Source organism: Pelodiscus sinensis, chromosome 5 (genome assembly GCF_049634645.1).
Source record: "Pelodiscus sinensis isolate JC-2024 chromosome 5, ASM4963464v1, whole genome shotgun sequence".
In the NCBI taxonomy this organism is placed as follows: domain Eukaryota; kingdom Metazoa; phylum Chordata; order Testudines; family Trionychidae; genus Pelodiscus; species Pelodiscus sinensis.
The window spans coordinates 58,722,766-58,749,841 of NC_134715.1; the positions used below are offsets into that span (position 1 = coordinate 58,722,766).

The window sequence follows — 27,076 nt, forward strand, 5'->3', positions numbered from 1 at the left end:
GACAGAGTGTGGGCTGGGCCCAGCTGGCTGAAAGTGCCCCTTCCCCACAGCCTTGCCAGGCATGCTCACAGGTGAGCTTGAGTATAAATGGCCCTAAAGCAGCTCACCACCTAAAGGGAAGAACCTGCTGACCAAGCTCCAGAGCTGGAGGAGCAGATGAAGCCCAACCTGACATAGCTACCACTGCAGCCACAGTGACCATCAGGCCCCTGGAGACAGTCTGGAGGTACAGCAACAGGGAGATGCCTGGGGTGGTAGAAAGTAGGGCAGGGTGGGGAATTGCAATCCTGAGTGCTAAGAGCATTGTGGAGGGATCCCCTGCTGTGCAGGCAGTGGCCCAAGCCACTGCCAATAGAGCCCTAGACTGGGACCTAGTGGAATGGGAGAGCCTGGGTCCCCCTACCCCTCCCTCTGCAGCGCTCCTAGATAGAGGTAGTCTCCTGAAGCCTGTGGACTAGGCCTCAGGGCTGTATTTACCCCCAGTAGAAGGGAGTGCTACTAAGACTGGGTCTCAGGGCTGTAGAGACCCCGACAGTGGAAGTGTGCTATAGGGACTTAGGCTGCTGAGCTGCACTGGCCCCCATAGATGGGGATCTGGGACTCAGGCTCTGGCCATTCTGACACTGGTAAGAGGCCCCCGGGGGGGGGGGGGATTTTGATTGTGAGAGTCTGTTCAAGGGGAGCACATCCCTTGATAGTGTGTTAATTAAATAAACTAGATTTATAAAAAAATGGAAAACCAAATGTCATCAATTGTAAGAATAGTCCACGTGAGTGGGCAGTAGGATTTTGGTGCTGAGCTCTCTCAGATTCACAGCATAAACCCTTACAATCTGCGTTAAGAAACAACTGGTGCCCCCAGTTTGGAGGAATCATTAGAAGGTAATTTGATATTTATTGCCAGTGGGTTATAGAACTACTACTAGTAGAATATTGGAGATCAGGAATCCTGTGATCTCTTCCTGAATCTACAAGGTGAACATGGTCAAATGTTTAGATACAATGTGCCAAACTCTGGGCTTCACTGTATTGGGAGGCATAGTGGATAAGATGTGGGTTTGCCATGTTACAGAGCTCTGTTCTTTTTCTAGCTTCTGTAACTTCCCAGTTAACTATTTTTAAAAGAAGAAGTGGCTGGTGACAGGGTGGATATTACCCAACTTTGAAGAAAGTCATGAGGCTTTGCTCATTAATTAGCACTCCAAAATGTGCAGAAATATGGTTTTAGCTCTGCTGGTGATTATAACTCATAGTATCTTGGCTTCTTGTTACAAAGCATGTGTGGAGAAATTCCTGTCTATCTCTTTGATCCACAGATACAGTTGCCCCGACTGGGCAATGTAGTGAACCAAGCAGCAGATTTGGACAATGTGAAATATCCTGTACATATGAAAGCCCTGGATTTTTCCAGAAAGGACAGAGTAAGGAGACAGAGTAGAAAGTGACTATTCCTTCATGCCTTCTTTGCTTCAGAGTTCCAGGTGATGTGATCTTGTCCAGCTGTTACACAGGTTTTCCAGTGGCTGAAGGGGAGACATTAACAACATAAGAACGGCCATACTGGGTCAGACCAATGGTCTGTCCAGCCAAGTATCCTGTCTGCCAACAGTGACGAAAATCAGATGCCCCAGATGAGGGAATACAACAGGTAACTCTCATGTGATCTCTCCCCGTCACCCATTTCCAGACAAACCCGACTCCTAACCTCCATTAATCTATCTAGCTCTTTTTTGAACCCTGTTAAAGTCCTAGCCTTCACACATCCTCTGGCAAGGAGTTCAAGAGGTTGACTGTGCACTGAATGAAGAAAAATTTACTTTTGTTTGTTTTAAACCTGCTGCCTATTTCATCTGGTGACCCCTAGTTCTTATATTGTGGGAACAAGTAAATAACTTTTCCTTATTCACTTTTTCCATACCAATCATGATTTTACAGGCCTCTATCATATCCCCTCCCTTAGTCTCCTACTTTCTAAGATGAAAAGTCAAGTCTTTTTAATCTCTCTTCATATGGGACCTGGTCCAAACCCCTAATTATTTTTGTTGCACTTTTCGGAACCTTTTCCAATTGCAATATATATTTTTTGAGATGAGGTGGCCATATCTGTATGCATTATTCAAGATGTGGTTATACCATGGTTTTAAATAGAGACAATAGAATATTTTCTGTCTTATTCTCTATCTCTTTTTAATGACTCCTAGTATTCTTTGCTTTTTTCATTGCTGTCATACACTGAGTGGATGTTTTCAGAGAACTATCCACAATGACTCCAAGATCTCTCAGTAGTTGTAGCCAAATTAGCTCCCATCATATTTATCGTTGGGATTATTTTTTTCCAATGTGCATTACTTTATCTTTATCGACATTAAATTTCATTTGCAATTTTATTGCCCAGTCACTTAGTTTGATTAAATCTTTCTGAAGCTCTTCATAGTCAAGACCAAAGCAGACTATCTTGAGCAGTTTTGTGTCATCTGCAAGTTTTGCCACCACACTGTTTACACCATTTTCTAAATAATGTATAAATAATGTATTTTCTAAATAATGTATAAATAAATTGAATAGGATTGGTCTCAGGACAGACCCTTGGGGGGACCCCACTAATTACCTATCTCTGTTCTGAAAAGTTACCATTTATTCCTACCCTTTGTTTCCTGTCTTTTAACTAGTTATCAATCCATGAAAAGACCTTCTCTCTTATCCCATGACAACTTACTTTACCTAAGAGCCTTTGGTGAGGGACCTTGTCAAAGGCTTTCTGGAAATCTTAAGTAAGCTATATCCATTGGATTTCCCCCTTGTCCACATGTTTGTTGACCACCTCAAAGAACTCTAACAAAGTAAGGCATGATTTCCCTTTACAGAAACCATGTTGACTTCCCCCAAATTATGTTCATTACTCCATCTATTCCTCAACTCTACATAGCTGCTTATGGGCTAGTCATAATCTGTCCAAAATTAAGTACTTTAAAAAAAATTAGTTTTATGGGAATATCTGCTTCTTGTATTTGTGGGTTTTGGATCTTATGGTGTGATGTATGTACAGCTAGACAGAATCTATGTGTTAATCAGGCAGGTCTTCTATGCTTGCATTTGTAACATCTATATATCTCATAGCGATCATGCTATGTAAAGATATAGCCATGTTCTCTCATTTTCTTGATTCTTGGGGAGAAGAGTCAGATGCATTACTTTCTATACATCATCTTGTTAACTATCTGGCTAGCACTGACCAATTCATTTAGTTGTGCACCCCTGTAGCAGTAGGCGCTTATAAATGCAAGTGAACTTGCAGCAAGCCATAGAAGGCAACTGCAGATTTTGCAGCCTAAGAAATGCTTAATAACACCAGAATTGTGTGTACTTCTATTACTGCACATGCTACAGGTACTCCACTCCTACATGTTAATGCTTCCTGAGCCAAAGGAAATTGAAACATTTAGGTGGTCAAGTCCCTATGTCACATTGTAGGGAGATAAATGTATCCTGACACCCTATTTCTACTGCTGCTTTAACCCTTTCCTTTATCTCTAGTACAACAGTAGCCAGCACAGCAAAAGAGGAGATGCAATCAGTGGAGTACTCTTCCTCTTGTAATGTGCCCATCAGAAGGAGTCTGTTGGCCATCTTAACTTCTGGAAATGAAATCTGGGATTGCATTTTTTTATGGACACAAAGCAAATATTAGAAAGTACCCATCTTCTACTAGCACCCATGTTTGAAGGATATGACACTCTTCAGAATGTTTCCATCAATACAATCTCATCTCTCATAAGGATTCTAAGGGATATACTTAGCAGAACATGCTTGCCTGCCTATTAATATCCATGGTCCCTCACAAGGAATATTCTGAGTGGCATGAGGCAATGCGTCTTTCTGTAAACTATAGATGAAGAGTTGAGGATAGGAACACCTTGTGGGAATATTACATAACTTTGAGAATATGCCCTGCCACAAGGAATGGTAGTTGAAAGTTGCTCTGCTTAGGACTCCAATGTTAAAAGGAGAGAGGACATGTTCTGTGCTAAGTCTATTTAGATGACTAAAGTTAGTCTTGTATGTGTTTCCTTAATTTGGCCTTACTGCCCCAATTTTGCCAGTATTTATGTACTTCATTGGAACTACCTGTATTGTTAACGTGCTGTACATGTATAGGTTTCAGTAGGATTGGAGCCTAAATTTTTTAGAAGAGATCTTTCTCTTCATTTGCAATTAAACTAATTGAAGAAAAAAATTCTAAAGCAAAAATTGCAGCATCTCAAAGAGATGCAAAATTACAATTATCTTTGAAACCGGAATCCGAGCATTTTTCCCTGGGGAATTGTACTGCTTTAAATGACATGCTCTGTCACATTGTCCAATTCTCAAGTTCTTGTTGGAGGAGCTTTATCATAATTTACTTTTATGGTAGTGCCTCCAGGCCAGAACTGGAAATGGAACCATCTGTGCTAGGTATTGTACAAACAGGTAGGAGGAAATTGTCTCCCTCATTTGCTCACACACAAATTGACAAAGAATTGACAAAGAAACATGAGCAGAGTGATGATGGGTACATATCTTGAAGTTCAAGATTATTTCACTTTGTCTCCCCTTGCATGGTTTTCTGATAGTTTAAAAGTATTTCAGTCCCCCCCTTTCCAAATTGTATTAACTGCTGCCCATTCCTAATCCATTTTCTCTACTTTTGTGAAGTGTCTTTGTCAGTGCTTGTTAATTGCTCTTTCCCATTTACTTTGAAAACTCTTTGGATACTTACTCCCACCCCAATAACATACCCTGAAAAACCATACCCTCCTCTAGTCCTCATGTTTCACAGTGTATATACCCATGCTTCTTTATATCTGAGCACTCCAGGGGCCACAATAGCAGATGATCTGGCTGTGAGGTTGGGGGAGCAATCCTAGCATTTTAATCTCTTCTTGAACTGCCCCTGTAATCAAGGCCAATGGGGAGGAGGGCGGCAGAAGGGCCATTTGGCCTGGGCCTCAAGCTCAAAGGAGGCCTCAAATTTAGACACTTATTAACTTTTTGGCACTTGGTAAGTTTCGCAAATTTTTGTTATGCACATCCCTATATCAGACCAAAATGTGACACACTGGCATGGCTTACAGCTGCACATTTAAGCAAATAAGAGATGTGATTTGGTAAAAGACATAACTTTTATTAGCTAATAGATTTTGACCAATTTCAGCCACAGTATTACAAATCTCAAAAGACCTCCGTCACAAAGTCATCTTCCTCAAATTAACATATTCCACAAACATTAAACTAGCTTGCAAATCAAAGGAATTGCTTCAAGAAAAACTCAAACTTGGTGTCTGCATATTTTTGTCAGTTTGCCTTCATCAGTGGCTTCAGGTGAATGCACCTTCACTGTGTTGAAGAAGGCAAAGAACTATCACCATTAAACTGTGGGACAAGAGCATTTGAATGGGCTTGCATTTAACTGTGACATTGTATGAAAGCTAGATTTCTCCTCAATAAGTAGTGCAGTTGCACAGAAAGGCTAGAAATGCATTTGTTAAATAGGAAAAAAAAGTCAAATAACCTCTCTTCTTCTCGTCCCTTATTTTGTTGTTGCCTGTCTCGGGTGTGTGGTTTTGATTTTTAGTATAGCTAGGGGGCTCAAAAGCTGGAAGGGTACCAGGGCCTCTCTGGACCTCAGAAGGTCTGCCTGGAACTTTTTGTTCCTCCCAGAACTGTAGCAGTGATGCTCACAGGTAAGAGCAATCCATATGCCTTTCCCCCCACGCTCCTACCGATACTTGCAACCCATTTCCTTGAACGTGAGTTTCCCCAGGAAAGTGAGAGCAAAGGGCAGGGAAGGGAAGAGAAGGGGCTACTTTGCCCCAAGGCAGGCGCTGTGCACATGCTCACTCAGGCCGGGCCGAGCATTTTGCACATGCTCAGTAAGGGGAAGGGCGCGTTTTGATGCAGGGCTTATTTTGCTAGCGCGGCGGCGGCTGCCAGGGGAACTGCTGGGGCCGTCGCGGCGCTGCCATGGCGCGCTGCAGGCTGCCGGGACACCCGCGGCCCTAGGAAAGGGGCGTCGTGGGGCTGCGGCGTCCTGCGCTCCTGTTGGCTGGGGCGCGCTGTGGTAGGTGCCGGGTGTTCGCAGGGTGGGCCGTGGCGCTGCGTGCGATTTGCAGCGGGAAGCGGCGGAGATGCCCCATCGTCCCCTTTGGCCCGGTGAGCCCGTGTCCCCGGCGGCCCCAGGCACGGCGCGCGCTGCCTCCTGCCGAAGCGTCTTCAGTACCTCGGCCAGCACTAGGCTGGCGGGCAGTGGGAGCTGGGCGAGCGGGGGACGCGGGTGCTGCCGGGGTTGATGCTGCGCTGTGTATGTGGGGGGGGGGGGGGAGGAGAGCCCCAGGGCTGGCATTGCAGAGGCCGGCGGGGCATCGCTTGCGGATGGGGTGGGCGCTCTGGTGGCTGCTGCTGGCGAACGGAGGGGCCGGGGGCCCGGCTGTCCCTGTGTGGATGGTGAGTTCAGGGCAGATAACCTGCCGCCAGCACCGCACAAGACCAGCGGGGCTGGAGCAGTGTGTATAGGGGGGGCTGCTGACAGCCATTGAACCAAACGCGAAACCCTGTGTTTAAAGGAATGCGCTTCTAGCCAGCGGGTGCTGCAGCACCTGTGCACGAGACCCAGAGCTGAAGGGAGCCCAGGCCCCAGAGAGGTTCCTGCTGGCTAAGCAGGGGATGGGGGAACCCCCTGTTACTCTCTACTTCTGCCAATGGAAGCAGAGCAACAGTTGCTGTGATTGGAGAATGATGTGGGTGTAGGGGAGGTAGTTCAGTGGGACCCCCTGCCATGGTTAGAGAGGGTGTAAGGATCCCTTATGTGCATTTTGTAAAGCCCTTTGGGAGCTTCCAATGTAAGATCTCACATAGATATTATTTATGTTGTTGATTATTATTCTTGTGTATTAATGCTTCTCTTTTTGAGGCGATGCAGTTCTGCTTGTGTGTGTGTGTGTGTGTGTGTGTGTGTGTGTGTGTGTGTAAAACTAGGAAAGAGGCTGGAAAGCCCTTGGATACTGTATATGGGAAATGGTATTAAGGTATCCCTTCTGCTGTAGTTGAGAGTCAAGAGACTGCTGCTGCAGTTGGGGATGGTGTTGGAGAGCTCTGCAGCTGTTGCTTGGGAAGGAGATGGAGATCACAATATCTTGTAATTTGGCAAAGAGCCCCTGCTGTTCTTTGCTTTAGGCATAAGATGCCCCTTCTGTTGTTGCTTTTGGAGGGTGGACAGAAGCTCCTTCTGTTGTTAAAAGGAATATAAATATCCTCCTGCTTCTAAGGGAGAAAGAAATGCAACTACTATTTCTTAGACAAAGAATCCATGAAGTGCTTTTGTTGCTCTGGGGAGAAAAGGATGGAAAAACTACTTATGGTACTGAGGACACAAAATGCAGAAGAAATTATAGTATTATGTGACTTATTAGTCACCCTTTATAATTTCCATGTTTATTCTAATTTGTAATTTCTATAATACTTGTTGTGGTATATTACTTTTTGTCTAATGCATTGTATTTGACAGATGTTCAAATATACAATCCCATAGAAGAGCCTACTATTCACATTTAAAATTTGAATGATACTATTTGTTTACAAGTTTCAGAGGGGTAGTGGTGTTAGTCTATAATGAAAAAAAACCCATAAACAACTATGGCCCTGTAGCACTGTAGAGCATAACAAACATATAAATAGTATCATGAGCTTTCAGGGCACAACTCACTTCTTCAGATGACAAATATTTGTTGTCCGAAGAAGTGAGTTGTGGCCACACAAGCTCATGATACCATTTATATATTTTTGTTAGTACCCGAGAGACTACAGGACCATTGTTGTATTTGAAATGTGTGTGGGGTGTTTTTGTGGTACTGCTTGTGTGAGTTAGGGTTGCAATATGCCTAGTATGGTAAATTTGTTGATCACAATGTTTTAAAATGCAATATTAAATTCTCATGGTCTCAGTAATTGTCATGCTGTGATATATAATAGTCTCTGGGAGAATATGGTCATGTTATTGGAGTGGGGAATCCATCCATGTGAGATAAGGCTTCACAGGCCTCTTAAGTAGGCCTGCCTTTAGAGGGCTTAAATATATTTCTCCAAAACACAGCAACAAAAATACGTTTGTCAGCTTATTGATGGGTATATTTCCTAAATATCCTGAAGTCTATCCTTGTATGTAAATATTGGGAGGATACTTAGCCCAGGACCACCTGTCTTTCCAGATAATTTAGGGTACGTCTACACAGCAGTGTTATTTCAGAATAACTGATACTATTCCATGTCCACACTAGAAGCAGTTATTTTGATATAATGTCGAGCTGGAGGACTTCTTGTTCTGACTCCTGTTCCCTTACTCCTCGTAAAAAGCAGGTAAGTCAGAGGAAGAGTGCTCTCTCTTAGACTTCCTGCTGTGTAGAACACTCCAAAAGCCAAAATAAGCTATTTTGACTTAAGCTTAGCAATTGATGTAGCTGGAATTGCGTAGCTGATTTTGGCTTTAGCCCTGCTATGTAGACATACGCTTACTGAGCGTCTGAGCTTTGTGTGTGTGTGTGAGACCACTGAATATGAAGGAAACATATTTGTTTACTTCCTACATTTAGGAGGTCCCATTTTCCATAATTAGCCCCACTAATATAGCCCTCTTTCTTATCTGTCATAGATCAGCTGTACTTCATAGACTTATGCCCTCAAGATGAAGTTCTTACTGGCAGTTCTCTCTTTAGTTTTGTTGTCTTCCTGGATTGAAGAAGCCTATTCCAAAGAGAAATCTTCAAAGAAAGGAAAGGGGAAAAAGAAGCAATATCTCTGTCCATCGTATGTTGCTTATCTCTCTTATACTTTCTGTGTGACAAGACTGATAGCGATACTATATTTCTAAAGACTGTATGTGATTATAAAGTGGTGTCTGACTTTTCCTATCAAAAGAGCATAGCTGATGAGATTTGTAGCTGGGAAAAAGAGAGGTCTTTTGGGCAGTGTAATGTCTTAAAACTCAGTTGCAATTCATTTTCTGTGTAGTCTCGTCTAGGTTTCCTTACAAATTTAATGAGAATTTCTTGTGACAAAATTACTTTATATTTTTAATTGTGATTTAGAATGCTAGTTTTGATTTCAGACCAATATTCTCAGATTTTTGCAGAAATCATAGTACGGACTTATAACTGTGTGGTGTCTAACATCAGATAAAAATATACTGGTAAATAAAGAGGGTTTTAAGCTTGGTATTAAAATCAATTTTCTGGGTATATAGGTTTTGTTCCAGCCAAAAAGTAATACAACTGTTGACATTCTTAATGCACTGGCAATTCAACTAATGTTTAAGGTCAGTGTCCAGTGATAAGATATAAATATTTATTTGATATTACAGTAAATAGAAATTATGGTTGCTGTGTTAGATAAATACAGTTCCTTTTTGGAATAGTTCCACTAATGAAATATAGAAATTAGAAGTTATTAATTGCTACTTATTGCTTGATATTCAATTGGGCAAAGAGCATATATGGTAAAACCCATAGGGTATGTCTACACTACCCTCCTAGTTCGAACTAGGAGGGTAATGTAGGCATACCGCACTTGCAAATGAAGCCTGGGATTTGAATTTCCCGGGCTTCATTTGCATAAGCGGGGAGCCGCCATTTTTAAAGCCCCGCTGGTTCGAACCCCGTGCAGCGCAGCTACACGGGGCTCGAACTAGGTAGTTCGAACTAGGCTTCCTATTCTGAACTACCGGTACACCTCGTGGAAGCCTAGTTCGAACTACCTAGTTCGAGCCCCGTGTAGCAGCGCTACACGGGGTTCGAACCAGCGGGGCTTTAAAAATGGCGGCTCCCCGCTTATGCAAATGAAGCCCGGGAAATTCAAATCCCGGGCTTCATTTGCAAGTGTGGTATGCCTACATTACCCCGCTAGTTCGAACTAGTGGGGTAGTGTAGACATACCCTTAGGCTGCATCTAGACTGGCAAGTTTTTCTGCAAAACTTGCCAGCTGTCTACAGTGGCTGCTCGAGAGATCTTGGAGTCATTGTGGATAGTTCTCTGAGAACTATCGATGTGCAGTGGCAGTGAAAAAAGCAAATAGAATGTTAGGAGTAATTAAAAAAGAGATAGTGAATAAGACAGAAAATATCCTATTGCCTCTATTTAAAACCATGGTACATCCACATCTTGAATACTATATACAGATGTGGTCACCTCATCTCAAAAATTATATATTGGCATAGGAAAAGATTCCAAAAATGGCAACAAAAATGATTAGGGTCCCATATGAAGAGAGATTTAAAAAGACTTTTCATCTTAGAAAAGAGGAGACTTAGGGAGGATATGATAGCAGCCTATAAAACCATGACTGGTGTGGAAAAAGTGAATAAGGAAAAGTTATTTGCTTATTCCCACAATATAAGAACTAGGGGTCACCACATGAAATTAATAGGCAGCAGGTTTAAAACAAACAAAAGGAAACTTTTCTTTACTCAGTGCTCAGTCAACCTCTTGAACTCCTTGCCAAAGGATGTGGTGAAGGCTAGGAGTTTAACAGGGTTAAAAAAGAGCTAGATTCATGGAGGTTAGGTTTATCAATGGCTATTATCCAGGATGGGTAGGAATGATGTCCCGGCCTAGCCTGTGTTTTTCTCTGGAGGTGGGTGACAAGGGAGGGATCACATGAGAGTTACCTGTTGTGATTTCTCCCTCTGGGGCATCTGAGATTGGCCACTGTTGGCAGACAGGATACTGGGCTGGATGGACCTTTGGTCTGACCCAGTATGGCCGTTCTTATGTTTTTATGTTATATAGCTCTGTTTATGCTTTCTAACCAAGATAGGGTTTTGGTTTTTTTATTTTTTTTGCCTAGTATCATTTGAAACTAGAAGATGCTGGCCATATTTTATGCAAACATTAGACAGAATATCTGCATGTGTCTAGATGTACCATGTATTAGGGATGTTACATTTTGATTAATCAGCTAATTGAGTAGTTAACGTAAATTCCATTGACTACTCAATTAGTCAATAAGGGGGAGCCGTGCCTTAGCCTTTTAAAAGTAGTAAGAACCACCTGCGACTCTTATTACATTTAAAAGGCAGAAGAACATAGGGGAACTGTGGTTTCAGCTTTTGAAATGTAGTAAGAGCTCTATGGCGCTCTTGCTACATTTCAGGGCTCTTGTACATTTCAAAGGCAGAAGTGCGGCAGGGAGCACCAAACTGTCTCCCACTGACCTCCTGCTCCCAGAGGCTGCTTCAGCCTTTGAAATACACAAGAGCCTCGCAGGGTCCCCTGCCAGCCCCATGCTCCCTGTGATGCATCTGCTTTCAAGATGTACAAGAGCCCCGCGAGACTCCTGTACATTTCAGAGGCTGAAGTGGCCACAGGGAGCATGGGGTCAGCGGGGGACTGCTTGAGTTTCCCCTGTTCCCTGTGCTTCTGCTCTTGAAATGTACAAGAGCCCCATGCCACTCTTGTACATTTCAAAAGCAGAAGCGCAGCAGTTAGAACCAGCGCGAACTGGGAGTGCTTCAGTCCCCACTTGCACTGTTTCCCCTCTGTGTCTCTGCCTCCCGTCACCTGTGGAGATGGTGCTGGGGGAAACCAAAGCCGGCTCCTCCCCAGCACCATCTCCTGCTCCCCCCACCCTTGCTGGGATCACCCTTGCTGGGAATGGGAGACCCTTGCTGCATCTCTCTGATAGAAGCAGCAAAGACAGAGGCAAGCGACTAGTCAAGTCACTACTCAACTATTCGATAAGCTTATGCTTATCAGATAGTCAATTAGTCACTTACATCCCTAATGTGTATTGGATATGTAATTTATTTAGGGGTCCAATCCTGAAATCTTTATGCATGTAAAACTTCCAGTGAACTGAGAAATTTTGAATAGGCAAGGAATGTATGACTGGATTGAAGGAGCTTCCTGTCTGCAAGAATATGCACCTAATTATTCAGAGAGACATAGTTCTAAGATATTACAAGAAATCATGTGAACATGTTAGAATTTCTGGAGGATTATTGTTCATGATATCATTCAGTGCTTGCTTCCCCTCCCCCCCCCCCATCCCCCAAAAAGATATTGTACATGGGACAGTTATACATGCTGATATTCCTCATGTACATGTTGTAAAATTACTCCTATGATTAAGGAAGGTATATAATTTTATAGTACTAGACTCTTTCTACAGTATGGTACATATCGCTCAATGCCAAATGCCCGCATCCCAAAATACTAATTCATATAAAAAGTAATAATGCTTCTGGTTTACTATCATATGTCAGGTGTGTTGCGTTGTGTTTCTCTTTATCAATGGTATTTGTGTATAAATCATCTGCTTGTATTCTGGTTAGATAAGCTAGAATCAAAGTCTGCATCTTGAATTACACTTTTTTTTTTTAAATCCTTGAAGTTAATATAGCAGTGTATATTAATCTCACATTTCTATCTGTCAACCAGCTCCCTTAAACTCTTCAACAGTGGGACATGATGAGAACTTTGGGTTGGGAGCCCAAAGTAGGTTAGGATTACCAAAGCTAGTATTGGTCTGGACCCCAGCAAGTCGTTGCCCTCTGCTCGGGGTTGAAGCAGAAGCCAAAACCTCACTATACAGGACTAAGGTTACATGCCCCCCTGTCTAGGGCAGCAGTTTCAGCTCTGGCTCCTTGCCTGGGGTGGTGGGGCTTGGTTGAGCTTGGCCTTTGGTTTCCCCTCCCTGGGTCATATTCATATGGTATTTTTTATTGTCAGAAGGGGGTCACAGTGCAATGACGTTTAAAAATTGCCATGCTAAATTATCTAACATCTAAACTATAAGCAGATTCTGGCAACTGGTTACATATCATATGACAGACTCTAGACAACTGTGTTACAAAATGACTTGTGGGTTCGCTTCTCTGAGACATGCTTATTTCTTCCCTGAAAGTCTTCTGCATGACAATAGTTTATAACAGCCACTCATTAAAATTATAGATGCCAGAGCATGATGATATTTTAGGATAAGAGGTAATTAATATGAGAACAAGACAATAAGAAGCATCATTCACTAGCAGTTGTTTTCCCAAATAATTATTCCTGAATAATATGGTCTATGGCAAGGATTCCCTGTAACTGCAGTGAATTGTGGGAGGGAAATAAAATCCCATCATAGTATGTCTCAGAATCCCCAAAGAGTGAGACACAATGTATCCTGACAAGCTCAAGGAAACCTTATAGCTTCAAACTGAGAATACCCCATGTATGTCTGCTCAGACTTCTGAGCTGAACCACAATTCTAAGTGTTACCTTTGGCTAATGAATCAGTTCCTGATCCCACTACCACCAATATAAATGTATCTCTTCCACCACATGTTTGATAATCCTTGCTTCCAAATCACATATGGGTAAGCTGTCTGAGTTCAGGTTGATATAAGATCCATATGGGTAAGCTGTCTGAGTTCAGGTTGATATAAGATCCATATGGTTTGCAGCATTATACAAGAGAGCTGAGTGAAAATCTTTCATTTAAGTCATTGTTACATTCTGTTAATGATGCTAATAGTTATTGCTGAAGTAATAATGATTAAGAAGCCCAACATATCCTACATGATAGTGATGATTGCAATGCTAAGTGTATCTCCCCCCTTTCTGATCTCACTGAATGCACCTCCTTTCAGTAGTCAGGCCTGATTTCTTTATCTTTCCTGAGACGGAATCCCACAATATTTTTACTCTTAGACAAGGCCTTGTTCTACTGTGCCCTGTGTATGAACAACTTCGGGTGTGTCTAGACTACAGAGTTTTGTCGACAAAAGTGGACTTTTGTCGACAAAACTATATCTGCGTCTACACTACCGCTGAGTTCTGTCAACATAACGTCGACAGAACTCAGCAGTTTTGTCAACACTGGTAAACCTCATTTTACGAGGCATAACGTCTTTGTCGACAGAGTTCTGTCGACAAAAAGGGCAGTCTGGACGCAGGGGTTTCTTTTGTCGACAGAAGGAGACCTCCAGGGAAGCCCCCTGCTGGAGAGTCCTTCTTCAGGAAAAACCTCTTCTTGGTCCTGTCTATAGCCATGTTTTAAAGGCACAGACATCCCTGGCAGGCATTGTGACAGGAAGCTGGCCACAGAGCGATCCTGTCAGCCCAGAGCTCTCCCAGCATAACCTGCACATGGCCATGTGTGCAGCTCCAGTACCACGAGGCCCCCAAGGACCTTCGAGGGAGCCATCTCGGGTGCCCTCTGCTGAAAAAAAGAGAGCCCCAGCTTGGTCAGGGACAGAGGTCCTGACACTGTTAGAACTGTGGGGGGAGGAGGAAGCAGTCCAGGCCCTGCACACCCGGCGCAGGAACGCAAACATCTATGGCCGCATGGCTCAGGGGCTGGCCGATAAAGGGCACCATCCCAGGACACTCCAACAGCTCCGGGCCAAAGTAAAAGAACTTCGCCAGGGGTACATGAAGGCCCGAGAGCAGAGCTCGGCTTCAGGTGCAGCCCCAGTGCACTGCACCTATTATGAGGAACTGGACTGTATCCTGGGAGGCCAGGAACCAATGTCTGCACCGTGCTCGTGCAGACAGGCTTGCACACACTGGTGCAGCATAGCCGGCAGGAGGTCCCCAGGGACGATGTCGAGGAGGAGGAGGCAGAGGAGCAGACGGAGAACACCCTGACCCTGACTCTGCAGCCTGTCCCAGAGACAGAGGAAGCCTCGCAGGCACCATCCAATGCTGGAGAAGGAACATCAGGTGAGTACAGGCAGGGTCACAGACACAGAACAGGGGAGGTGGGAGCAGAGAGGATGCAGAGCAGTGTTCACATCTTGGTCCTCCCTCCTGGACAGCTTGCATCTCTGTGCATGTACAGGCAGGCGGGCAGGTGGTGGGTATGTGGGTGGGGGGCATGGGAGACCCAAGGTGCAGCAGGCCCCTGTCCTACTGTTCCTGCACACTGATCTGGCCTGGACAGCCACAGTGGAGGGCGGCAGGATCTAGGGGGTGGAGGTGGACATTGTCCTAGCCACAACGGGTCCCCTGTGCAGCCGAGGCAGCTGGCAAGGCCAGACGTGGCCTACCAGTAACAACATTCCCATCCCTTGTTGTATGGACTTGTGTGTGAATTGCTAACACTGATCGGTTCTTCCTCTTCTTCTCCACAGCCGGACCTGCTGCAGCTGTCTGCCGCGCAACTCCTGTGCCACCACCCACCCGGTCCCACAGCACCCGCAGGCATTGGAGGACCTATAATGACCTCCTAAAGTGGCATGTGGAGGCCATGGAGAAAATGGAGAGGACCATGGCCAAAATGCAAGGGACCATGGCTGAAAGAGCGAGGGAGGAGGCTTGGTGGCATAGTCGCCTGCTGCAGGACTTCCTCTCAGAGTGGAGCAGTATGTGTGCCACCGTCCGGGAGTCCCTGGCTGTGCCAGGTCCTCTTCCCCCTGGGGGGGACTCCTGCCCATCCAGCTCCAGCCCCCTCTGACCCCCCCCGTCCTCCCCCTCTGACCCCCCGTCCTCCCCCTCTGACCCCCTGTCCTCCCCCTGAGCCCCTGCCCCTCCCCCCCCCACTAGAGCAGAGTCATTGTCAGCCCCCACTCGAGCCCGACTGGGTCCACGGACCAGGGGTGGCAAAGCCTTGCGGCCCAGGCGAGGCCACCATTACCCTTAAGGTGTCTGCCCTCCCTCCCTCCCTCACTCCATGTTGGAAATTCCTCCTTCTACCACAGTTATAAACACATGTTATTAGTTAAAAAAAGAACTTTATTTTTCACTGTTGTTGAACAATTCTATTTTGTATAACTGATCTAATTTCTTACGTTACTCCTTTATAAACATATTTTTCAAGTTTAACATGGTGTGTGCGCCTTAACTGTTCAGAGGCTGCTGCAGGGATGGATTGTGGGAGGGAAGGTTTTGGGATTGGGGGGAAGGCCCACAGACCCCATTGGGGATACCTTGGGGAGTCATAGGGCTCCAGCTGAGAAGCGCTCACGCAGAGCCTCCCGGATGCAAACCCCCACCTGATGGGCTTGGCGAACGGCAGCTGTCCGAGGCTGCGCAAACCGCCTGCCCTCCACTTCAGCCATTGGCCCCCAACCTGGGAGGAAGGCTTCCCCTTTGCTCTCCACCAGGTTGTGGAGGATGCAACATGCTGCCACCACCTCTGGGATATTGTGTTCCCCCATGTCAAGGCGAGTTAGCAGACACCTAAACCTTCCCTTCACCCGGCCAAATGCGCATTCTACCTGTAAACGGGCGTGTGTCAGGTGTGCATTAAACACTTCCTTGCTCGGGGTCAGATGCCCTGTGTATGGCTTCATAAGCCAGGGCATGAGGGGGTACGCTGCATTGGCCACAATGCAGACCGGCATCTCTACGTCCCCGATAGCAGAGGTTCGCTAGGGGAAGAAGGTTTCTGTCTGCAGCCTTTTGTACAGGTGTGAATTGCGGAAGATCCGAGCATCATGTGCCTGGCCCGACCACCCCACACACAGGTCCGTAAATAGTCCACGGTGGTCAACCAGGGCCTGCAGCACAATGGAAAAGTACCCTTTCCTGTTGATATACCGGGCGGCTCGATGGGGTGGTGCACGGATGGGAATGTGCGTTCCATCGAGCGCTCCTCCGCAGTTTGGGAATCCCAGCCCTGCAAAACCAGCTATGATCGTGTCTAGGTCTCCGAGGTGGACAATCCGATTCAGCAGCTCTGAGTTGATGGCCCTCGCCACCTGCAAAAATAGACACATACAAACACACACAGATTATGAAGTAAGAGGGGTTGCCTAAGTCCTTTGGCGACCCCCCCTCCCCCGCCTCCCAGTGATTGCTCCCAGTAGTATGATGGTGTAAGGCACAGGAGCCCTCCACCACCTCCCCTCCATTGCCCCCCAACCACCCTTTTTTGGTTACAGTCCCCTTACGGACTGCCCTCCCCCCCATCCCCAAGGGACTTACCTCCATCAACACAGCACCAACACTTGATCTCCCCACACTAAACTGGTGTCCCACTGACCGGTAGCTATCAGGAGTGGCCAGCTTCCAGAGGGCAATAGCTACCCTCTTCTCCAGTGGGACGGCAGGGCGCAGGTGGGTGTCCTGTTGTTGCAGCATGGGGGCAAGCCAGTTGCAAAGCTCCAGGAAGGTGGACTTCCGCATCCTAAAGTTTTGGAGCCAAGCCTGATCATCCCACTGCTCCATTACGAGCCGGGCCCACCAGTCTGTACTTGTTTCCCTCCTCCAACATCGCCTGTCCGGGAAAAAGTTTGGAGGCAGGAACAGTGCTGCTGCATCCTGAAGGAGGGGCTCCAGTCTGGGCTCAGGTTCTGGACCAGGCATTAACAGCATGATTGTCTCATGCAGTTGCAGCAGCATTTGAAGCACCGTGGAGTGGGGCCAGCGCCTGGCCAGGGGAAGCTCTCGCTCCATGGTAAACAAAGGTTAGGGAAAACCTTCAAAAAAAAAAACCCCACACTGCTGTGCTGTGCCAGGAAGCAGGGCACTCCAAACAGGTACTGCAGAACCTTTGCTATCCCTCTAGGCAGCTGCAGCAGCAGAGCAAGGGCTAGTCGGGGGGGGGGGGGTGCCCCTTTTAGCATGCGTCTCTGCAAAGTGCAGGCAGCAGAACAAGGAAGTACATGCTGCACCTGTGACTTGACAAAGCAGTTCCGGGTACTTTCTTCTGTCGACAGAGCGTCCTGCAGTCTGGACGCTCTCTGTCGACAAAGCAAAAAGTTTTGTCTATTGTTTCAGTAGTCTAGACGTGCTTTGTCTACAGAAGTTTTGTCGACAGATTCTGTCGACAAAACTTCTGTCGACAAAACTCTGTAGTCTAGACGTACCCTAAGAGTTACCCTCCAGGATTGTTGTGGAGTCTCCAAGAATTAAAGATGAATCTTAAAGATTGAGTCAAGTGATAAAATTTCCAGGAATACATCTGACCAGAATTGGAAACCCTAAGCTAGGCTTACTGGGGCTGTCTCTACACTGGCACGAATTTCCGGAACTGCTTAAAATGGAATACTATTCCGTTTTAAGTTTTTCCGGAAAAGGAGCATCTACATTGGCAGGCTGCTTTTCCGGAATCACTTTGGCAGCTTTGTTGTACCAAATAAAAGCAAGCAGGATCTTATGAGGGGGATAAGGCAAAAAGCCACATTTATTGTAAAGATAATAAAAAAAATAAAGAAAAGATAGAAGCAAACAACCTTGTTTAACTACTTATTCCTATCACTACTTAACCCTTATACACTTATACATATATATATATATATATAAAACCATTCATTCATACATCCATTCATTCAAGTTCTGTGTATAGTTACCAGCCTGGAAGTTGCTTGTGACAGAATACTGGCCAGGTACTTTGTACACAAGTGATGGTAGTGGGGAGCGAAGTCCTGATCAGATGCGCATCTGAAGCTCCTGGTAGGCTGGCAGCAGAACCTTGGACTCTGGTTCCATAGTTTTTTAGTCCAGTTCTTATAGGAATTTCTTCCTATGCCAGTCTATGGAAATTGCTGCATCATGCTGATGTCTCCAGGGTAGCTGCCAGGTGCTCGTCAGTGATCTCATCGGGTGGACCTCCAGTTTCTCCACTTGACACCTTTTGGTTGCACTGGCACCTGACGCCTTCTTCAGCCCTTTGTTGCTGTATTCTCAGGCTGGCACCTCTCAGAACCATTCATTCATCATCCAAGCACTCTCTCTCTCTTACATACATTCCTTAATTAATGTTTCCCATACAATGTTTTTGTATAATAATAACTTTACATATATCAGAGTTGTAGGTACAAAAAGTTTCTGGGTGGTATTGCTTAAAACATTCTCTGAGTGCTGAGTAAAGTTACAATGTTTTAAAGAGAACAGGCGTCAATTAACTAACAATGCCCTTAGTCAATTACAGGGCTTGGCTCCCATAGCAGAGTTAGTGGTTTGACAATGCATTGTTACAATGTATCTTTGCAATGTCAATTTCAAGCAGCCCCCTTGCACAAACTTGAACATGCCCTGGAGCACAGGGGGCGGGGGGGGGGGGGCGGGGCTGTTTCTGGTTACATAGGATTATATTCTTAACAGTTCTAAGTTACATGACCTAATACATTATATTCTAAAGGGGCAATAATAATAATAAATCTAAACATTTAACAATCTTAACTAATAATAATAAGAAGAAGAATTAATAATAAATCTAAACACTTTAAGTTGTGGGGAACAAATTATGGGGAGTCACTTCCATTTGGAGGAATCATTTTCAATACATTAATATGTTATCCCTACAGCTTCCATTGGTTGGGATTGGCAATCCACTGCCAATGGGAGCTGCAAGTGGCCATACCTGTAGACATGAAGGTAAATAAAGCATCTAGTGGTCCATCGGGGCTAACCTTGGCAAACGGCATCCAGTTTGCAGGTCACTCATTGCCCAGCACTGATCTAGTTGTGATAAATCACAAATAGGCTTAGGTTTGTTGTTTCATTTTTTTTTTCATTTTGTTTGGGGTTACTCTGGAGTCTTGGAATTTAATAATCACATATATCTAGCATAATCAGACTGTGAGTTTAGATAGTCTACTGAATTGGATGGGTGAGTTGCAAAAGGGGTGTGTGCGGAGGTAAATGAATGTATATGCTCACTGACTTTAATATCAGAATTCAGAAGCTACTCTAATAAAAGTAAAGTTAGCTTGGGACAGGTAAGAGTAATCACCTAAAACGTGAACAGTAATGAAAAACAGTTAATGAGGATTTTGCAGTTCTCTCATCAAAAATAAAATGAGACTGCAGCCTCTTTTTTCAGTTGAAAAGGGTATCAGGATTTGCCAATTTAAATTAGTAGTCTCTAAGGGTGTTTCTACACAACAGGGCTTAACTCAAAATAAGCTATGCAAATTGAACAACTTCAATTGCATAGCTTATTTCAAAATTGGGTGTGTCTACACAGGACTTATTTTGAAATAGAGCACTCTTCCTCAGACTTCTCTTACTTCTTGTACAATGAGGGTTACAAGAGTCGGAATAAGAAGTCCTCGAGCTTGTTAGTATTTTGACATTATTTTGAAATAACTGCCTGCTGTATAGACGTGGAATAAGTTATCACTAGTTATTTCAAAATAATGTTGCTGTGTAGACATATCCTAACTCTCTCTGTAATATAGCTGACTCTGTCACATGAAAAGCAACAGACTGCTTTGGGACCTAACATGTAGTCCAGTAGGCTGCTTCTAGTAATGAAGAAGTTAAAGCATCTCTGATATTTGATAAAAAAAATCATGAGTTCAATTTTACTTATTCAGTGTTTTTAGTTTTTTATTTAGTTTACAATCAGAAATCATTACAGTTTTCATGGTTTGTATAACATTATGAAGAAAATTTTGAAATGTGAGTACTATTAGAATTAGACAGGTAAAGTAAGATTGTTTTAGAATTAAACAGGTAAAAGTAAGATTCAATACAGTATGGCTGTGTCTACATTGGTATCCCTTTCTGGAAAAGGGATGCTAATGAGACACATCGCAATTGCAAATCCGCGGGGGATTTAAATATCCGCCGCGGCATTTGCATTTACATGGCTGCCGCTTTTTTCCAGCTTGGGGATAAGCCGGAGAAAAGCACCAGTCTAGACGTGATTCTCCGGAAAATAAGCCCTTTTCTGGAGGATCTCTTATTCCTACTTGAATAATCCTCCACGGATTTGCAATTGCAATGTGTCTCATTAGCATCCCTTTTCCGGAAAGGGATGCCAATGTAGACACATCCTATAAGTTTCTTGAAAGGGATAAACCCATGGGAGATTTATATGTATGATGCGTTTTGAATACTTACAGTATTTTAAAATTACTCAGAACTGTCAGACTTGCAGTGCCTTGTATCTTAACAATAACCAATCAACTATTTTGCAGCCAGCAATCAGCTGAAGATCTTGCAAGAGTACCTGTTAATTCTACTAGCAATACCTTGAATAGGCTGTTGGTCAGTTATGATCCCAGGATAAGACCAAATTTCAAAGGTTTGTCACGTATAAAAGACTTTTTCTACTTTTCAAGTTAATAACATTTCCTTTTTAAAATCCACATGCACTGAATCTGTGCTAACCAGATTTTTGAAAGGATTTAGGATTACATTTCTGGAAAGAGGGTGAAACTGTTGAAAGATATTTACCCTTGTTAGCTGATAAATAACTCCATGGAGTGGTTTTAGGGATTTTTTCAATCTAAGGCTTTTACAAATTAAATTGTATGGTTTTAAAGTGGTATTTGAATACTATTTTCGAAGCAGTATATGTTTAAAGCATTGAACTGTTTTACTTAACTTCTTTTTAAGATTATCATGAAAATACTACGGAATTTAGGTCTTATGGTATAGTTTTCCTAAAGCACACAAAAATTGTAATTCCCATTTATCTTATTGCTGCACGTGGGAAATTAGGGTGTGTCTAGACTACATGCCTCTGTCGACGGAGGCATGTAGATTAGACAGATCGGCAGAGGGAAATGAAGCCGCGATTAAAATAATCGCGGCTTCATTTAAATTTCAATGGCTGCCCCGCTCTGCCGATCAGCTGTTTGTCGGCAGATCGGGGCAGTCTGGACGCGCCGCGTCGACAAAGAAGCCTTTCTTGATCGGCACAGGTATGCCTCGTGAAACCAGGTTTACCTGTGCCGATCAAGAAAGGCTTCTTTGTCGACGCGGCGCGTCCAGACTGCCCCGATCTGCTGACAAACAGCTGATCGGCAGAGCGGGGCAGCCATTGAAATTTAAATGAAGCCGTGATTAAAATAATCGCGGCTTCATTTCCCTCTGCCGATCTGTATAATCTACACGCCTCTGTCGACGGAGGCATGTAGTTTAGACGTACCCTTAATGTGGCTCATTGCTTAAGTACATGCCTTTAACAGCTATCACTTCTGTATTGTTACAATAATGACAGGTATATATTCTCTTTTAAAAACCCTCATAACTCTTACAGCTGCATTTTAAGCTTTCCAGGAATGAGATTTTCTCCTTTCAGAAAGCACAAAATTTTTATAACATTTGCACTGCAGATTGGGAGTGTGGCTTCTACCACATTAAAAATCATATGTAACTATATGTGTATGTACTATATAATTGTATCATACACATATATAATATGAAGGAAATTACTCTGGAGAGGTATAATCTTGATTGTGCTTCTGAAGAGAGTGCTACAGATATCCCTTTATCAACTTGTCCTCAACATAAAGACTTTTCCTTTTTCCAAGGGAAAACGGTTCTTCAGCTGTCTCTACTCGGCTAACTTTATAAAAGTATTAAACTTCCCTCCCAACCTCAAAATGTCATCTCCTCCCTCAAAAAAAGCCCACTTAATAGTCTGTGATATTCAGTTATAGGTAGGCACATAGCCCCAAATCTTACTGCTAATATTTGATTTCTTTTCTCCCACCCAAATGAATCAGGACTGAAATGTTGCATCAATTCAGAGGGAGATAAGGGAAGAATAATATTTTCTGACAAGTGATTTGTCCAAGTTAAAATATTTCTCAAGCATGACTGGTTTTCTTGGCTCACACAGAGCTGGTCTAAATCTTCAAGGTACTGAGCACCCTCAACATCACTGAAGGCAATAGGAGTTGAGGGCACTCAGCCACTTACAGGAGGAGCTAGCATGGCCATACTATCAACGTTGTGCATAAGGCAAAATCTACATTTTCACTAGTAAATCTTAGCAGAATGAATTGGAATAATATTAATTAAATGTGTATTAGATTCTGAATTTGAATGTTTCCCTTTTTTATGCCCTAAATAAGGTAAAAAAGCAACACATTGCCATCCCTGTCCATCATGATGGAATGGCTATCTTGTAGCATTGGCCTATTGCTCAATCCTCATCCTGGAGGACCAGAGAATTGCTTTTTTTCCATGTCCCTTTCTACCCATTGTCCATTTATCTTGGGTGTACGTCACCAGGAACTATGGTTCCAACATATCTCTTAGGATCTTTGGGATTTTAAATGCCCCACCATGTAAAGTTGTAGTCACCAAGGAAGAGTATGCAAGAGCAACCCTCAGGTTCATCAATCTATATTGTACTGAGAATGAAGAGGCTTCAAAGGGCCATTTTTATATCCCACCACAACCCACAATCCTTTACACACTCACATCAGACTTAAACCAAGAATAAATGTCACAAATTGATTAGGAGAGCCCAAAGTATGTGTCTTTCCTGCATACATATGTTGTCTATATCAGTCCATCCCAAATGACTCAGAGCCACCCCCCCCCCCACTCCTTTGAGCCCCACGCTACCAGCCACCCCAGGGCCAGCCTCCTGTTTCCAGAACCCTACTGCACCCAACCTCCCAGAACCTCCCCGTGCCAGCTCCCAGTAGTAACCCTGTCCCCCAAACCCTCCCAGTGCCAGCCCTGGCCCCGTAGCACCCCAGTACCAGCTCCACACCCCAGATGCCCCAGTGTCAGCCCTCTGCCTCTTAGAGACCCCCATCCCTTAGGGCTCCTCAGTATTAGTCCTGCTCCCAAAGCTTCCCAATATTAGCTTCACTCCCAGAGCCCCTCAGTGGCAGCTCCCTGCCTCAGAGTCCCCCACCTCCAGAGCCTGCCCCCAGCACTAGTCTCATCTCCGGAGCCCTGAGTGCCTTCCCTGCTCCCTTCACCTAGCCTAGAGCTGCCTCCCAAACACCTGCTGAGTGCTGCTACCTGGATCACGGCTGCTCTAAGGCTGCTGTGATGGACTCCTAGTGGCTCTCCCGCCATGCAAGTGTTCTTCCACATTCAGGAGACCCCGTCCCTGCCCAACACTAGTTGGCTGAGAGGCAGGGCAGGACACCAGCCCCGGGGCCCTAGAGCTGCCATGGCCTACCAGCCAACAGTTTGCAGCCCAGCACCAGTCTGCGAACCGGTGGTTGGGAACCTCTGCTCTATATCACTATACTGTGATAACACAGAAACATGATATTTACAAAAGATTCCAGTCTACTGCACACGTAGTATTGTAAGCTAAGAGAATTGGGCTACGGAATTTTTCTTATCACTGGAATTTTCATAATTTTCAATGTAAAGGGGGCAAGCCGGCAAATGTGCCAGAGCACTGTTAAGTGAATTTAAAAGGGACCCTAACGTATGTATAATTAATTAGTTTAAGCTCCCTTTACATTACCATTGTCACTAGTTCACAAGAGAATCAGGACCTAAATCTTACATTGTATAACTTATTGTGCATTTTCTATGCTTTGTTTTTCTTTAGGAATTCCAGTTGATGTAACAGTCAACATTTTCATTAATAGCTTTGGATCAATTCAAGAGACAACGATGGTAAGTGTGAAATTTCAATATTCACATGCAAATTTTATTACATTAAACTGAATTAAATTTACTGATTCACAAAGAGGATTGTATCTCTTGTTCATAAATTGTGAGAGAATTTAAAATCTGATGGATTAAAGGCCTAAAAAATTAAATGAACTCTAGTGGCTTCTGAGAGATGTGCGTGTGGTTCTTCGTTGCTTACTCAGAAGGGGAATGTGTATTCGTGTGAGGTCAATTACTTCCTTGTGAACCAGTTTTGTCATGTTGTGTAACTTTAAAGTGAATGTGTTGTCTATAAATGAGGCGCATAGAAAGATTACTATGCCAAGAGCAGGAGGATGTGTAGTGTTCAGATTCTTAATTTTCCAGGCATCTGAGGATATGAATAAGCAGAGTTGAACATAAAGAAACGGAATATCAATGCACAGTAGATCACACTCATGCCCATGTTTGTTGTCCAGGATGAGAGAAGATAATTGAGTATTGATAAAAGACAGATGGTAATGATTGGGAACTCCCTACTGCATTAAGTCATTTTGTGACTATTATCATTTCTGAGTACCAGGGTGAGAAGCATTCTCTTATGTGTATAAAAAACTTCTGCTTGAATATGAGGAATATTCATCAGCTTAGTCCTTGCTGAACCCAGTGATATTAGCAGTACTGCGAAAGACTTGCATTTAAGTTTGGAAAATGTGGAGTTTTGTTTAAGAATGAGGAGTCTAAATATAAAGCTTTTTTCCATTTGTCCCAGTGTGTTTCCCTGCTTCTGCTTGCTGCCTCTAGTTCCAGCCTACTATTTAGATCCCTATTCAGTAGTCAGTAAATGTCCAGGCCAACTACTTGGTATCAGGTCAAATACCAGTAACTTACATTCATCCGTGTGTGTGCATCCTACATTGTATTGGCTTCTTTTGTTGCCATATTGCATTATGAACTTTGATGTCCATTCCCTCTGCATTACTGCTTTCCAGGTTTTTTTCTCACACTGAATATCTATTTTTAGATTTTCAGAGGGGTAGCCGTGTTAGTCTGGCTCTGCAAAAGTGACAAGGAGTCCTGTGCCAACTTATAGTCTTCACAGGACTCCTTGTCGTTATTTTTAGATTACTTCCCCTCCAAATATATTATCTTTTTTCCATGATTAATCCAATTTGTGAGGTTCTGCTCACTTTTTAAATCCCCTTTAAGTCTCTTGAGTATTATATCTCTGTCTTTACTGATGTTTGAAACTGCTTCCAATTTCCTATAGGTTTTCAATTCCATCTGTGAATTTCATTAGTATGACATTATTTCCTCTCCTGTATCACTCAGGAAGTTTCATTTAAATAAATTGTATGTAATTCAGATACCTGTGGTAATTCACTGGGTTCCTCCACCACCTCAGTCCTGTTATTTTTCAGTTATCATTAGCTTAGTTGTTCAGCAGGAATTGATCAGTCCATTTACTTCAAACTAATTTAGGAAAACTTCCCTGTTAAGGACAGTATGTAAACAAATAGATTACAATATACATGTTAAATAGTAATAATAAAAGCCCCTTTTGGTGTCAGTGCACCTTACATATGTCCTTAATTTTAAGCACATCCTCGGACAACTTCAATGGAATTGCCCAACTGCTTAAAGTTAAGCATATGTTTAAGTGTTTATGGTGATAAGGCCTGACTTTAGGTCTTACCTTTATATTTGAAAATTTTGGAAACAAACTTTTTAAAGTTTAATCAGGAGCAAATAGGGAATTTGGATGTATTTTATTGCAAAGGATAATAAATATGTGCATTGTGTTATAGGAGATTGTCATTGACACAAAGAATGTAAGTGTGCTCAAAACAGCCTAGGATTTAGTTCTGGGAAAAAAAGGAGATTGAGGGATAAATGTGAAAAAAAGCAGAAGGGTAAAAGGGAGATAAATGTTTAACATGTTAGGTATATTAGGCCAGATGGCCCTTTCATGTTTCTAAAATTTATTGCACACTTTAAAAAGTGACTTTTACAGAGGTTTCTTTATGATTCACCAAGAGCCAAATGGTTAAAAAAAAAAAAGTGATGTAATGAATGTGCCTTAAAAAAAAAACCACCCCAAAAACCTATTGCAACTACCTTGAGCACAAAACCATCTACAGTAAAACTCCAATAGTCTGGCATCCAACTGTACAGCACTCCCGATAGTCCAGCATCAAAATCGTAAAAGCCTAGTGAGTGAGCTTTGTCAAAAAATGAGTCACAAGGCAGCAGCTGAACGAGCAAAAAGGGTAAAAAGGTTAAAAAACCTAAAACATTACAGTATACTGTATACAGTATGTACAATAAAAAGGGTTAAACACTTTATATACAGTATGTAATGTATACAGTGTATATGTATAACCAGCTTATAGTACCTCCTGATGGTGCTGGATTATCAGATATGACGAACTACCTAGGTCCCGAAGATTCCGGATTATCGGAAGTCTACTATATCCTTGTATGCAAATTGCTTGGCCTGAAGTATATTTATCTAATTTGATTATTCAAGTGAGGGTTTTTTTTGTGGGTCTACCTTTTACAGGTACATAAGGATGTGTCTATATTTACCACACTGAAGGTGGATTTTCTGGCATTTGATTTAGCAGGTCTAGAAAGGGCCTGTTAAATCGAACACTGTGGGTGCCCCTGTTCAGTGCTGGGACTCTTTGAGTTCCATGGAGTACAGGAAGCCAACAGGATCAAATGGAGAAGGTGCCCAGCTCAGCTTAAGATATGTCGACTCCCGCTACATTATTTACATAGCTGGAGTTATACCTTAAGGCAACCT

General features: G+C 43.5%; 1 protein-coding gene across 5 annotated transcripts in view; it reads left to right on the top strand.

Annotated features, from left to right (window-relative positions):
- GLRB (glycine receptor beta) overlaps window positions 1-27,076 on the top strand; it is a 71,537-nt gene continuing 44,461 nt past the window's right edge. For 3 of the 5 annotated variants that reach the window (XM_006121851.4, XM_006121852.4, XM_014572957.3), the window contains exons 1-4: window positions 5,958-6,097; window positions 8,681-8,835; window positions 20,883-20,989; window positions 24,224-24,291. In XM_006121851.4, the coding sequence (XP_006121913.1) occupies window positions 8,714-8,835; window positions 20,883-20,989; window positions 24,224-24,291 (297 nt within the window). In that variant the 5' untranslated portion in view covers window positions 5,958-6,097; window positions 8,681-8,713. Of the gene's footprint in view, window positions 227-5,957; window positions 6,190-8,680; window positions 8,836-20,882; window positions 20,990-24,223; window positions 24,292-27,076 lie in introns of those variants that run through there. The other 2 variants (XM_075930121.1, XM_014572956.3) reach the window with 2 other exon arrangements.